This window comes from Labrus bergylta, chromosome 11 (assembly GCF_963930695.1).
Source record: "Labrus bergylta chromosome 11, fLabBer1.1, whole genome shotgun sequence".
Taxonomy (NCBI): Eukaryota; Metazoa; Chordata; class Actinopteri; order Labriformes; family Labridae; genus Labrus; species Labrus bergylta.
Genome location: NC_089205.1, coordinates 18,297,909 through 18,313,981, shown reverse-complemented (window position 1 = coordinate 18,313,981; position 16,073 = coordinate 18,297,909). Strand labels below are relative to the sequence as shown.

At 39.4% G+C, this 16,073-nt stretch overlaps 1 protein-coding gene across 1 annotated transcript; it reads right to left on the bottom strand.

Annotated features, from left to right (window-relative positions):
• Positions 1-2,820: 2,820 nt before the first annotated feature.
• slc47a4 (solute carrier family 47 member 4) lies at positions 2,821-7,434 on the bottom strand. Its single transcript, XM_065960297.1, has 17 exons — positions 7,253-7,434; positions 6,843-6,944; positions 6,567-6,635; positions 6,309-6,457; positions 5,629-5,671; positions 5,487-5,531; positions 5,280-5,377; positions 5,082-5,179; positions 4,865-4,978; positions 4,616-4,683; positions 4,370-4,478; positions 4,209-4,284; positions 4,049-4,118; positions 3,823-3,955; positions 3,593-3,687; positions 3,306-3,413; positions 2,821-3,188 (listed from the first exon to the last, which is right to left on the bottom strand). Exons 1-17 carry the CDS (start codon positions 7,403-7,405, stop codon positions 2,892-2,894), a joined length of 1,827 nt encoding a protein of 608 aa, XP_065816369.1. The 5' UTR covers positions 7,406-7,434; the 3' UTR covers positions 2,821-2,891.
• Positions 7,435-16,073: the final 8,639 nt, after the last annotated feature.

Sequence of the window (16,073 nt, the reverse complement as noted above, 5' to 3'; positions counted from 1 at the left end):
TAAAGTTAGAGTCAATCGCTGATTTAGAGCAGAGAAAAGATCCTCAACGACTACAAAGTTACCTGGAAAACAGGAGCTCTTTAATAAGTGCATGTATAGAATAAATGCAGGCTTAAATGTAAACGTCTGAGCTTAAGCGGATCCTGAGTTTGAATGTGTATAAATAAGACTGTATGGCTCAGACTTCATTAGCACCAGGTTATGAAAGCCACCATTATGACAGCATGTTATGCTGCCTGCTCAGCTTCACTCACACATTCCCGATAGTTTGGAAACAAAGAGTAATCATATCCAATGTTTGGATTACATACAAATAATCTTCCAAACTAAAAAAAGACCATCATTCCAAACATGTCATTGAAGTAGGGAGGATGGCCTGTTTCATGTGGGAGCACCGCTGCTGCAGTGATTCTACGGAGCAGCCTGCAGGGGGAGAGAGAAACCTTTTTATATAGTCTGTAAAAACATGAAGGATGAACAGAGTGATGCATGAGAGCATATGCAAACTATGAATATTTAATCCCTCTCCTTCACACATTTTAACATGGAGCTTTTTCTACCTAATGAGTACAGATGTAAATCTGACACTGAGATATATTGATATCACTGTGTTTCATTTCTTTATCCTGATTCAAAATGCTATGAGGCACTGCAAACAGAAAAAAACCTTGTCAACTCTGTTAGAATGAGTAGCTACTGACATAATCTGCATACAAATTAAGAACCCATGTACTGGTGGGGAGTTTGTCAAGGCAATTGAATGTTGGGCTTATAATAGTCCTGTGACTAGAAACTCTAAAAATGTAAGGGTGACAGGTTCTCTAAAGTGTAAAGGAAGGAGCAGAAAGAACAACAGTAGGATGCTTATTCCCCTGTGAGGAATCACTTCTTCCTGCAGCAGGTTTTCTCCTATAAATGTTTGAATACAAACTCTGTATCAAGTATCAAGGGGGGCATAAGCGCAGGGTTCAAAAAAGGTCCAAGTATTTGAAGGGCTGTAAAAGAAACATGAGCAACTAAAGAAACACGTGCAACTCTCAGACCACATCCTGGTTTTTCCCTTGCAAAGAAATTTCCTCCTGCCTTTTTTGTTAGCCTCCACAAATCTGTGAGACATACAGGTGATCACTTAGGATAGGATAAGGATAATACTTTATTGATCCCCAGAGGGGAAATTCGGGAGCAGAACTTATACCTATAAGCAGCACTTATAGCAGAAGCTAATCCATAGCTGGCCATCTCTTCATTTCCCCTATGCCTACAGAACATTTTAACCCCAAATAGAAGCAAGTAATTGAGGATTTGAGAGAGCAGCTACAAAGACAAACAGAGATGTTGGTGCAGTTGTTAAAGGTGTTGTTAATTACAGCGGAAGACACAAGTTGCAATTACTTCTCAGCACTTTAAATTGGCTTTATTAGCCAGGTGTGTGTAAACATACACTCAGACCGTTTTGGCAAATGAGGTTCCACGTCCTCATACTTTGGCAGGCCCATCTACCAAACACTGCTTTAGGTCTATTGATTTCTGCTATTAACGCTTAGGCACGCAAGTCTGTGTTCCTGAAACCTTAACCTTTTTTTTGGCAACGATCAATCTTCTGTTTTATGACTCAGCTTTTTAGCAGGGGCACCTTCAATCCAGAAGGAGCAGAGTGTTTACAGAGCCAATTCATAACAGAGGCCCTGTCACCCCTTAGGGTTTGTTACAGTTCTTCTCTTCTAGCCAGAGACGCCCTGCTGTGCACCCACCAGCAGCAGCAAAGGCTGTCACAAGGCTACTCCATGTCCAATCACAAGATAGGGCTCTCCACCAACTTGTGTGTCTTGTCTCTTATGTACTCATTATAGTTTTTAACCAGAATGGAAATATTGCTGTAGCCAAGTCTTGGCAAGTCAAGAACCACTGAGATAACAATACAGATTTAATGAAAACGAATGTTACTGTGCAATAGCTCAACAGTGATGGGATTTAAGTAACAATGTAACTTATATTAGGACAATGTGTACTTGACAATTTTGTATTCTGTCCTCTTGTAATACTTAGAAACCTAACTTTTTTGCACATCAGTGAAAGTATTTTTCTCTCCAGACCAGAAACACGCTTGATTTAAACTCGAGGTATTTCAATTTCAAAGGTGTATTGCTGCTACTGATGGAGATTACATACTTTGTCTTCTTTATGTCTAATGTTTAACGTATCATAGACCAAATATAATACACACGCCTACAAATACTCCTATTTTACCATTTAACCAATAATGTTTTGTGCAAAGGCTGTGACTTTTTTCTTCACATTTTCAATAGAGCATATTTTCTTTTGTTTGTACTTCAAATTGTATATCGAAACTTTGCACATCTATTTCATGAAACAGGTGCATAGGAAAATAATGCACCCTGTCTTATTTGCAATGAACTAACTGGCATATACGGGACAAAAACGTTGCCAATTAATGTATTTATGCAATTAGACTGTGCAGGAGGCTGCATGCTGAATTAGACTGTGCAGGTGGCTGCATGCTGTTTTTTTTTAAATACTTTTAATTGTGACTTTGAACGTAAATCTTCTTTTTGTATTATTAAAAATTAAACGTATGTTGTCATTTTTATGTGTTGTGAAGTAGATATTATTGATTCGGTAAGAAAAGGTAAATAATTTATACATTTGTGTGGGTTTGTGCGCACATCACAATTCAGGCCACCCCTGCATAAATCAGTGCGTCAGTTGGGCCACCGCAGTCAAAAAAGTCTGGACACGCCCCTGATTAAATCCAGCCCTTTTTTAAGCACTTTATATTTAAAAAATGATTCAACAAGCATCTAAAATTCAATATTTTTATGAAACTGAGCACAAATTGTTATTTTCATTATCAAGGATGTCAAGGGCTAGTCTCACTCTTGTATTGACACCAACACAGTTGAGATCATTTGATCAGGGATAAATGTGGCATTAATGAGGTCCAAAGTAGAGTTGCCCCCAGTGAACGGGGTCTCTGGCAGGGGCACAAGGAAGTGCACACATGCTCCCACAGCCAGAAGAGCAACAGCTGCAAACATAGTGAGGCCTCGTCTGAGGATCAGCTGGGTAGTGGAGATATGGCCACCTTTCAGCTGCTGGACCACATGTCCAACCTGTGACCCCATGTTCCCATGCTCCTGTGCGCTCACATACATGTAGCCATCTTCTGACTGAAAGAACATACAAATATTTCCAATTACTGATTTAACTGGTACATTTATACCGGTGTCAAACAAACGATGAAAAGCCATTTGGGTTGTAAGTGTAAAGAATAAAAGGCCACTTACTTTCCCATTACTTGATGCCCCGTCAGGAGAGTTGTTACCTGCAGCGTCACACAGAAAAGGCGACCTCAATAATGTCAGCTGTGTCTTTTTCTGAGCCCGTTTCACGGCCTGCAAACAAGCACAAACAAAAACCTCACTGCCAGATTCTCCTCACAAATACAGAACACTTAAGAAGTAAAAAAATCGAATTTAGCCAGATTTTTCTTCCTTGCTGATAAGTCAGTGTATCCAAACAGCTGAGGCCCTACTACATAATCCTCATTGTTCATTTATAGGCAGCTGATTACCTCCTCTGTCATTCTCTTCCAGTTGAGCTTAAAGATGACAATGATGTAGAAGGTGGATTGTAAGACGACACAAATGAGCAGTCCGAGCCAAAAACCTGCAGAGAAAAAGACCGAATATTCTGTCAGGGGCACAGCAGGCTCCACTTTTAATAACCTGCTCTTTATAAGCAGCCATTCATCTGTAGGAATGCCCATTAAAGTGTCCAAACACGATTGTTTCATGCAGTTACCTAAAACTCTCAGTTTTGCAACAAACATCAAAGTAACACTCAGTGAAAGTCCTATGCAGTAGTATCCGATGAAGTTGGCCACAGCTGGTATCTTCTGTTTGCCTGTGCCCAAGAAGATGCCTGTGCAGACACACTAGAGGCGGATAAACATTCAACATTAATGTTTTTTTCCCCTCCATCTGAGAATAGATTTTGCTCAGAACACAAGATAAGACGGTAGACTTACCACAAGGCCATCAAACAATTGAAGGAAACAGTATGCATTCATCAAGTGCGAAACCAGACCTACAATCTTCCTGAAATGGAAATTAAATTTGTCTTCATGCATTTGGCAGTTGTGCATTAAATTGAGATATTTTATTGTGTGTTTAGCTGAAGAGACTTACTCATCAGAAGTGAATATGAAGCCAATCCATGTTTTGGTGGAGCCGAGCACAACACCTTCAACGACTGCAAAGCTTGCTGGAAAATAAAATTAAATGTCAAGCATAAAAAACCAACATGATATTTGAATATGATAACATCAGCTATAATGTTAATCACCGACCTGCAAGAGTTAATGACAATTTGGTGGTGAGGATGGCCCTGGCAGTGTCTCCTGCACCGAGGGCGTTTCCCACTCGAGCACATGCTGCAGCTTGAATACCAAGAGGGAACTAGGGATACATCAATATGGAGGAAAAAATGGAGGAGCAGAATACGTGAAAGAAACTCAGCTTTTTCAAAAGCTAAATCAGAAGATCTAGTTTGAATCTGGAAATGAGATTGTAAAACTCAGACTTTTTACAAGTACCATGTAGGTTATAAAAGCGATCATTATGACAGCGTGTTGTGCTGCCAGCTCATCTTCACTCAGCATTCCTGATCAACAGAAACACAGAAGAAAGAAACAGCATGAGTCAGAGTTTGTTTTACATGCTGGTTTGAAAAAAACAACAACAATAGAAAATGGGTTGTTTAGAAAAGTTATTTCAAACTCAGTTTTTTTTTTTTTTTATCTGTAAGAGTAGGCTCAATTTGATCAGAAAAATACTTCTCTTACCTGCGAAGAATCCCCCAAACTCATAAACCCACCATTCGAAACATGTCATTAAAGTACTGGGGATGGCCAGTTTCATGTAGGAGCCCCATTCCTGCAGTGATTCTACAGACCAGCCTGCAGGGGGAGAGAGAAACTTATTTATGCAGGCTATAAAACATGAAGGATTACCAGAGTGATGCATGAGAACATATGTGAACCATGAATGTTATACCCTCACCTCCCCACGTTTTCACATGGAGCTTTTTCCACCGAATATAGGCATACAGAAGAGCACAGATGTAAATCTGAGAAAGAGTATTTGCTGCTGCAGATCCACTGTTACACATGAAAACAGAAGGGTTAAGTAGGTGTGTGTAATTTAAAAATATATATATTTTGTATTTAATGTAATACCTGTATTGGTTGGTACACCTACCTGACACCCAGATCCAGCCAGTAAAGAAAGATGTAGTTTGTCACTAGGTTGGCTATGTTAGCCAGGGCGGCTGTGTACAATTGTGGCATTATTATACCCTGACAACACAAACACAAGAGAGTACAATAAGTACAAATAAGACTTCTCTCATCAGGAATATATTAACATGTATTCATTATCATTTATGTAAAGAGGACATAGGTACACCTGGTTCTGCAGATAAGACACCTGAAGCTGATGTAGAAACATCGCCTAAAAGAAAGAAAAAGTCAAGGTTTGTGAGAAAACAGTCACTCTACACATCACTATAAATGTATACAAAAAAGGTCAGAGAGACGTCACAACTCACAGGTACAGCTGGAATGAAGGCCGTCATGTACAATTGGGCTATTCTGAAATGAAGAAGCTATTTTCTTATTTAAGGAAATAATCGTTTGCGGTCATAAACACTGTTCAAGCTCATTCCTTTCCATTGATACTCAAAATTGTATTAATGTATAAAGACTGCCATTCAGGGTAAATATTATTAGAAGAAGTTATAAAGCACGTAACAGTATTCATTGATGTGGTGGCGCAAGGCATGTTAAACATACTGGAGAGGTTTAACAGAACTTCCCTATTATGTACTGTAGACTTAACACAGAATCAGTAATCCTAAATCAAGAGGTCGTGTCTGAAGCTGAAGAGTTTTTTTTATTCTGTATTGGTGCCTAAAACGTGGTATTGGGTATTGGAGAGTAGGCAAGTAAATGCTAAACCAATGTATAGGTATGAGCCCTCCTGCCGCTAGATTATTATGATGCAATGCTATTATAGAGCAGCATGGTGGTAGAAGCTAGCACATTTTCAGCAATCAATGTTCATCCTCAAATATCGTTCAGATATATTTTTAGCGCAGTCGGGGGAACCCAGTGTCATCCAAAACTCGAGTCTTTGCTGGAACCATGGTATCCCAACATTTTAAGGAAAGGTCGACAGGAGAACAGAAACCACTCAAGTTTTACGAGCATGTTTGGTACTGTCAGTTACCTGGCTACCTCAGGCTCCTGGCCCATGCATAGCAGGATGGACTGAGCATTAATGAGGAGACCCCAGCAGGGCAGACAGAACAACAGCAGGATGATGATGCCCCGCTGAAGAATCACTCCCACCCGCAGCAGGTTCTTTCCTCCAAATGTCTGAACAGCAGTACACACAGTGTTAATCATTTCAGAAAATAGAGAAATGTACAGTTAGGATCTGGACTGGAGTTCCATTGACGGTCAAAGGGCAAAATGTTTTTCAAACCTGAGACACTAAAGTATCACATGCCAGTCCCAGACCGCCTCCTGTAGCTGCAGTGGTAACATTAATGGTCTGCAATGAATAAGAAACATTATTCCTGTGATTCATTCAATGAAATGTCCTATATTGTGATTTAATCATCAAGCTTGTTACACAATTGTAAAAGCTATCATGGGAGAAGGAGGTTTTATTTGTTATGTTCAATTTTCTCCCTTGAAATGACATTTCCTCCTGTCTTTTCCTCGTGTTACCCTCCACAAGTCTGTGATGACCACTTACAGCAGAAGCTAATCCATAACCAGCCATCACTTCATTTCCCAGACGTCCACAGAACATTGTAACCACAAATGGAAGCAGGTAATTGAGGATTCGAGAGAGCAGCTAGAAAGACAAACAGAGAATATAATGCTGTTGCTGGCAACTACAAGCTCTTGCCAGCACTTGCAAGCAAGTACACAACAGGGGACAAAGGTTTCCATAAATTAGCCTGGTTCTCTATGCAAACGATGTGTCGCACTATCATCGCAGTTTGAAACTTGGCAAACACTGCTTTGGTTTGACTGATGTAGCTTCTAATACTCCAACAAAAAGTCATTATTTACTGATATATCAAATAAAGCACTCTAACCAAGATTAAATAAATCAACAATAATGGAAGAGCTGGGTTTGCAAACCGAGCCAATGCTTACCAGAGGCCCTGTCATCCTGAGGATGTGGTACAGTTCTTCTCTGTGGGTCAGTGGGATCCAGCTGCGCACCCACCTGCAGCAGAAAAGCTTGTCACTGGACCCCTCCATGTTGGCAGGATCAGGTGTTAATGCAGCAACCGTCTTTCCTGACATGTTGGTATCTTTGACGCTGGCTTAGAATTCATCACTGGGTAAAGTATTTCAACACCTGAAAAGGTTACTAATTAAGGCACTCTAGGTTAGTTTCTAAAGAGCCTTGACAAGGGTGCAGGGTTAATCACATTTGTGAGTTTTATAGTTAGAAGAAGTGCACATGAATGTCAATTGTAAGTATTTCAGATAAAGTCTCGTTTTGCGTTTCATTGCATTCAACTCACAACTAGTCATAAGGCTGATAGCTGCTCCTGTGTGAAGCATACTAAGTGCTGACCATGAGCTTCCTGTGTTCTATTTCTGTCGTTAGCTATGAAAGCCTATATGAATAGACAGAGGGTGCGAATACATGATTATTCATGAACTTCTTCTGCATATTAATAGTTGCGATGGTATACCCTTTGAAGAAATGAAATCAGTCAAATCGACCCTATCAATTCAGGTAGACGTGTTCATCATACTGTAAAGGATGATAAAACATTAACATGTCACATGGATTGGTGTTCCACTGGAGAGCACTGAAGGTTAACCAGTCAGTGCTCTGACAACATTTGAAATGAGATAGAGCTGTCTGCTGCAATCAGGCAGAAACCTCATTCAACCTGCCATCTGCAGCAGAGTGATAGCATGCATCAAAGCAAGCATGTTTTGCTGATTCATGCATAGAAAGTATTTTTGCAAATGAGACATGTGGTGCTCAAACTCTGGAGTAGGAATCTGGGCAGATGTAATGACACATAGATCATGTTTCAGCCTTTCCTCAAGTGCTACCTCAAAAATGAACTGTAAACATGATTTTAGCACTTTATTAAAAGTAATAATGTTTTCGGGTGAGTTCATCTTCCTTATGTTTGCTGCTGTGCCACATTGAAAACTTCTCTCATTATAAGCCTGAATTAAGGATGAAGCCTTACTGTGATGAGAAGTCATATCCATTTGGGGTACACTTGCAGAAAGAGACTGCTAGCACTCACTCGCTCAACTTGCTGGCATTGTATTGTATTGAATTCAATTGCAACATGCCCTCTTCGAAAAGCTTGACAGCCCCTCTTTCAGATTTGAAACCCTCTATTTAACTTAGCGAAAAGTGGAAAGAGAGTGTAACAATCCTTCCCAACAATAATGTGTTTTTGGTAAAAAAAAAGAAAAAAAAAAAAGAGGTTGCAATAAGCTTCAGAGAAACAAATCAAACGTTTGTGGATGCTGCAATCAATGTTATGCCTGGAGAACTAAAGCTGGAGGGGTTTAAATTTAGATTTTCTCTTTCCTCTCAGGTACCTCGCAAGCCTGAATGGGAGTCTTTGCTAACACAAGTACAGCATGTTCTGTTTCACAATGGCTTAGGGCAACAAAAAAAAAAAAGGTTTTGCTAAGATAATTACTCCTAACGCAGGGGTTCATGCATTGTAAGGCTGTAAACTTAAAGCTAGCTGCATGAAAAGGGTTTTTATAGGGTTTTTTATACCAGGAAAGGAGAGAACAGGGAAGGACAGACTAATAGTGGCGATTCTTTTTATTCTGCATGTCCTCTGAGAGGCTCTGACAGTCTCAGTTTGAGAGGCAATGAACCCCCTCAGAATGACAGCCCAAAACCCTCTGGGCTTCATGTTGGCTAAATCAATCAGGCTGCTGGAGTGAGAGCCATGGATACCATGTACTGCAGCTCATGTGATTTGTGTCTGTCACTTGTTATTTTCCCTAACACCACTCTTTCATTTGTGTTTGCTTGGTCAACATGGCAACCTCATATCTCTGCTGTCCTTTCTCAGCTTCACACTGCCGGGGTCTGTAGCCTATTTTTCTCAGTTTTATTTAGTTCAAGGATGACCAATATAGGGAATCATATTATTATCATTTCACATATTAAAACAACTCATGTAAATGTTACAGATTATGTAATTTATGTCTGTGACTAAGTGACTGACATTAGAAAACAAATGGTCACGTTGGCTTTATTGTAACCACGGAATTGTATGAGCACTTTATAGTCTTTTTTTTTTTTTTTTTTAAACTTTGCTGTGCATTAGTTATTTTTCTCTTAAAATATTGCCTGATGTCCCTCTGTATCACTTTCCAATGGCTTTAAGGAATAATGAGGTGAGATTCCAGACGCTTGTAAGATTTTAAACTTGGAATAGAACATTATAACAGCATTTGATCTTCCCACCAAAAGCGTGATGTTGAAGGAAAATGGTGGCCATGTGAAAATATAAATCAGTTCAATGCTATTTATGAATTTGTGGAACAAGCAAATTCACTTTTTATTAATGAAATATTCTGGAAAAAAAAAGCCAAAAATGCTTCAGAATGTAAAATATTCTTGTGATGTGACTTTAGAATTGAGACTCAAGCATAAGCATTGTAGGGTCAGTTATGGCTCTCTCAAAAGCCGCTAAAAGCTGTTCAATGTTACAGATGCTATTTCACTTTTCTAAGGCATGAATTAAAAATGATGTATTTTGATTCCGCCTCCAAACGGCGGTCTGTTAGCGCCATCCTTTTTGCCTGATTTGGGGATTGCACTACGTGGAAAATGTTGATTAACTTGAACTGAGACAAACACTTACTGGTAGCGTCAGTGTTAAGTAAAGATAAGGATATTCAAATCAGTTGATGAAATGTAATAAAGTGTTAGATATTTGTGTGTGTGTTTAAAATTGCTGACGTGTGTGTGTGTGTGCCTCTGTGTGTTTAGATTAGTGATGTTTGTTTGAGTGTGTATGTGTGTGTGTGTTTAAATTGGTACTGTGTATTCTATTAGTTTGTGTGTAGCTTTGCTCTTGTTTATGTCACTGATTTTGCACCTTTACTCTCACTATTTGTTTTTTCAGGTGTCACACTGAGTCTGTCCTCCTCTGGGAGCCAGCTCTTTTTGTCTCGTCTTTCCTCAATACGTTTATTTAGAGTATCAAGGTTTTAATTAATGCACAGTAGCACTGTCTCATGCTCTTTATATTCAGCTCCATATGTCAGCTCATCAGTTGTCCTCTCCTCTCAGTGGTCTGTGACTTGGCTGAGTGACACTGTGCAGTCATGTCCTGTATGTAAATCCATCTGTGCCACTAACAAAGAATAAGAAGAGAACCACAGTCTATGAGGACCATGGACATACTGTTGTCCCTTACACTGCCTGCATAATCACAATCTATTGATTTACAATGCTGATTGCGTCGTCTGTGCCATTTGAGGAATGTTGAAAGTTAGCCGTTCACTCTTATGTCTTCCCTCAAAGAAAGTTTCTCGGTCCAAAACAAAATGCTTTTCGCAATGCAACAAAGGCATTTCTAAAGTTAAACATTAAATTGCCAAGTCTATAAGCTTATCTTGGCTAAACATTAGCTGCGCTACAGGGTTTCACTTTAATCCCACTTCTCCCTGAAAAACTGAGTAAAGCACAGCCTTTGGTTTTCAGGTGGATAAATGGATCAAGAGACAAAGTTTTTCTTGACAATTTATTCCACCAGTGTTACATATTTGAAAGAGTTATACCTCAGAGGAGGCACATGCTGCTCATTATTTTGGTTCTTCCTTAATATTTCATTCTTATTCCGGCTTTCAAATTGCTGCAGGTAAAACAGATCGATTGCTCCCGAGCAACAGGCTTGACAACATTTAGCTGTAGCTTGAAAAAAAAAAATAGATACCAGTGTTAACCTGCAGGATTCAGATGAAATCCAAAATCTTAAAATTAAACCATACAGTGGTCTCTTGGTTTTTTATATTTGACATCTTGCTTGTACAAATAAAATGAATGATTCAGTTGAAATTTTGTTTCCTGTGAGTTACATAAAACCTCTTAAACACCACGAGGAGGCACATCTTTGAACCATCCTTTCCTAGAACAGTCAGACCATTAAGCTCAGTTAAATATTGATGACTCTGGTTAACGATGGCACTGAAAGATATGAGCTCTGCTACGAAGGGGCACAGCCTGTCACATCTGATGCCACTGTGAGCGGTGATATGTTGCTGTGGTATCTGACCCTCTCTTCCTGAGGGCATTTTTAGATAATTGCTTTCTGCAATGCAATCTACAGATTGTTTTTTTTTCTCGTGTAAATCTTCGAAAGTAGCAGGATGCCTAGTTTTTCATAATTTCTTGTGACCCAGATTGAAATTCACAGGCAGTGCTGAAGGCTAATGTAACAGGATTTTGTAGACATCTGAGTGACTGAGCTTCCAACCAGTTGCTCTGCCATCCAAAATCATGTTTAGGCTTAATTTTAATCTCAGAGCTGTGCACCCTCTTGGTCATTTCCCTGAGTCTTTTTTTAAAATAGCTAAACCATTTATTCCAGTGTCACCATGGCTACAGACAACATAGGGTCAAGTTACAAACTCATTTAAGTCTTGCAACCAATCTCAGGGCTCATGCACCACTGCAGGGACAAGTATTTGAAAGGAAATTGAATCAAAGCCGCACAGACAGAATTTGAAGCAAGAGTAATTTCAATATGTTTTTTTTTTTTAAAGATTTATTTTTGGACTTTTTATGCCTTTAATGGAGAGATAGGACCGTGGATAGAGTCGGAAATCAGGGAGAGAGAGTGGGGAATGACATGCGGGAAAGAAGCCACAGGTGGGATGTGAACCTGGGCCGCCCGCTTGAGACTACAGCCTCCATACATGGGGCGCGCACACTAACCACTGCGCCCCCAGCGCCCCGAGTAATTTAAATTTGTTAAGGAAAAATACAAAACCTGTTACCATGCCAGCTAGGTACAAACATTTGTCACTGTCTCCTTGTTGGCCGTCAGACTGTGCTTCGGTAAAAAAATGTGTACAGGGTCATTTACAGTATCTTGCCTAGAGTCAGGCTTCCTGGCTTATATTAATATCCAGTCTGTTGATCTATTCACCTTTGAATGCAATCCTCATCAAAGGTATAGCACCCAATAATCACCTGCCAGACCACAGGACAAATTAAAGCCTGGTCTACTGTTCTGGAATAACAAAAAGGCTGCTTCAGCTGTTAGTGCAGTGCAGCGCTGCAGAGGTCATGGTTAGTGTTGAGTTGCTGCAAGGCAACTGACTTGTTTGTTATGTCAGACACATTTATTTTTAAAGCACATTTTTGACAAAAGTGTGTCAGGGATCTGACTTCCTCAAGACAAAATATTCACCTCGTAAAAGTTTCTTCTTAGTCCTGCTATTTGAATCTCTACACCAACCTCATCAAATAATTCACAATTACTGTCGATCCATCTTAAAGACAGTTCTTGCTATCTGCTATGAGCAGATACACTGACCCAGTCGCTAGCATCAGTATTTATTGCTGACCTCACTAGTCGTATAATATCTTCAGGGTTTTTTTACGTTTACCTCACAGGGAGAACACAAACAAACAGTTTTACCTTGAAGCTAATTTGCAATGTCGTTTTTCTTACATCTACTCTTTGCATATGGTTATATGTTAAGTATATAGGCTTGCATGTATGTGACCAGTGGACCTATTCAAACTCATTCAGTGTCCTTGTATAAGCCCCTGTTTTGCAGGTGTAGGGCTGATAAGATGTTATCTACTTATCTGTGAGGATCTCACTGAAACAAGGCAGACAAATGCTGGCAGTTATCACTTCTGAATGTCCTGGTTGTGGCTCCTCAGCTGTTTCAGTTGTTGATCAGTTGTCGGATTATAGAGGAATTTCTTTAATTTTCAACTTTGGCACTATTATTATTATATGCTTAGATGTGTTAGTGATCTGTCAATTCAAATGTATAGGTGCTCCAGTAGATTGCCAAAGACAGCTACCACAACAAAGCTGCAACAAGTTGTAAACGTTGAAATTGTGGAATGTACCTATATGACGTACTATGTTGCTAAGTTTCTAGGGGAGCGACGTCACTAGATGCCGCCTTGTTTTCATCCTTGAAGTTAGTTTTGAGCTTTCACAATGGACAGATGCCTTTTACCGAGCTCCTACAACCGGGCTTTGAAAGGATGATGTGTAGTTTGTAATAAACGATGAGCATTGTGGAAACCCCAGACACGTGTGGTTGTGCACTATTTGGATAACTTATTGTCTCCAATGCTCTCCAATACACCGTTAACCAGGAGAGACAGACCCAAACCGTGACAATATCTCGTCCCTTTAAGATATTTGAACAAGTGATCTTGAGTGAGAGCATATTATATATACTGTAGGAATGCGTTCCGATGTTGTCAGGCACTTAGAATAACCACTGTCAGTGGCAAAACAAGCACTTTCACTGGATCTAACTGGGTGTCTATAATTGCCCCAATGGATTACTGGCTGTATCAATCTACAGGAGCTATGTCAAGTCATGTACTAACCTAAACATCTAAAGGACAAAAAAAGGAATTTCCATTCACTCTTTCTCTTTTCATTTCTTTATTAATGCCATTAGAAAGTTCAGTGTTTCAACTGTTGAACCCCCTCCATCCGATTGAGTGATTTTCATCATCAATTCAAACTGGCAAAGTAATCTTTTTATCTAAGACGTTAAATTAAAGTCCGATCATTCTTGGAACATCTTTGACCCTTTTTTTTTTTTTCTTCTACTGTGAAAGAAAATTTCACAGTAGCCACTAAATGGATTTTGTGATGGGACCACATTGTTTCCAAGGTCAAGATTAGTAATTTAACCTTAACCTGTTTAATTTGTAATGTAATTTGTTGATCAAGGCATGTGGCTTGCCTCTCACTTAACCACCTGGTGAAAACAGAGGACAGCGAATTAAGAACAGTACACTCTACCGAAAGAGTCTAAGCCTCAGGTTTTTTTTTTTTTTTTGCTGAAGATATTGATTAGCTGGTGTTACTTGTACAAACAAAAATAATAATTGACTAAAGAAGGTGCCTTTTTAACACTTGTCTTCAGGACAAATGGGAACCAAAGAGAGACACAATTAAAATCAGCCTGAAAAGGAGTTTGACTTTCAATCAGTTAATTTGCAGCTTAAGCCTTCTTCCATGTTAATCTTGAAAGCTGCAGAATAACAAACCAGCAGTCCCTCCTTTCACAGGGGAGCATTTTGTTTGCCTGTTTTCTTAACCCATATGTTACTACTGAAGTTTTAATGTGGCCTTAAGAATCACTGTGCCAGCTAGTTATACCACATGCCTGCAGGAACATGTAAAGTACTTCTTACAGATTTAGGTTAGAGGTCATTGTTGTCTCGTCACCTTCACGTTAATCAAGGCAATATAAAACTTGATAAAACTGCTGGTATTTGTATGGCAACTGTAGATTAAAGGATGGCTAAATGACATGGACATGTGTGGATATCTCATGGATACAAGGTAAACAGGTGAATAACCTACATGCATTGACCTCAATCTGTTGGCTCTGCCAGAGAGTACCACTGATCCATCCGTTGCTACACATATGAGTTTCTCATCGCCCAGTCCCGCTTGGCGATGTGCCCAATTATTTCAGCACAAGCATGGTCTGATTTATGCAAATTTTCCACATTTGCAAAATTATGTTTTTGTTGGGACATTACGGCAGGGAGCTTTCCCTTCATAACCGTAATTTCAACTGCTCTCCTGTGAGCCAAACTGTTCAGATGTTTGTAATTTAGGTTATTCTGTGACTTGCTACTGACATTACCATTCATCCGCACGAACTAAATGATAAGGAGGAGGACTTCAGGTATAAGAGGCAGCACTGTAATGAACACTGCAATAGAAAATTGCTTTCCACTGATTGAATGCTCCAACAATAGTTTAGTTAGTTTGGAAATTACACTTGTTAATAGCTAAGACGACCTCCCATATCAGTGGTGCACCAAATATTACATAAATACAATTTATGTTACAAATAATGAGTTTCAACATAGGATTTCGAGGGGACTTTTCACTCAAACACAAGACAGAACTTATAAAACAGCTTGTACAACAGGTCACAGGTTGGTAAACAGAAAATCCACAAAAACAGACAAATCCAAATGGGCAGGCGAAAAGGTCAATCCAAAACAAGGCTGGAATGAGGTTGCACAGAGGAATACACAACAAGCTGGCAACATGAGGGAGGGCACACAGTGATTAAGTATACAGACAATCAGGGGATAACGAGACACAGATGAGAGTTGGCGGTTTGACACACGAGATGGAAAGGACGGGGCAAAGAGACAAGGGTGAGTATACAAAATAAAACAGGAACTTACTAACTGAAACTATCTAAAAATACAAAAAACAACAATATGGCCTTTGAAAACTCGACTAAGTGTCATATTCTTGTCTTGTTGTTTTGGTTTGCTTGTTTTTTTGTTTTGATTTGCATGGTTGTCAATCACTTTGTCAACTCTTGTTTTCAACGAGCAACATGAAAGTTATTATTGTTATTTTAGACTTTTTTGACAGACTTTCATTCATACAACTTTTATAATACTTGTGCTACCTTTGTGAGTGAGCTAGAAACAAGTCTAGCAGAAATGAAAGCTTTTTAAATGTAATCTGTTACAGTGTCATTCCAACAATTGAGCCCTGTGGAACCCCACAGGTCACATTAACTCTGTTTGAAGAGATTATTCTAGTAGATTGAAAACTGGACCAGACAGTCCCACCCACTTTTGTGGTCTGTCTAATAAGATCCCACGATCAACAGCGTCAAACGCAGCACTAACATCTAAAAGTACAAGAATTGACAGTTTCGAAAAAAAACACAATTATGAACCATTCATCCTGACAAAATCTGTATAAGA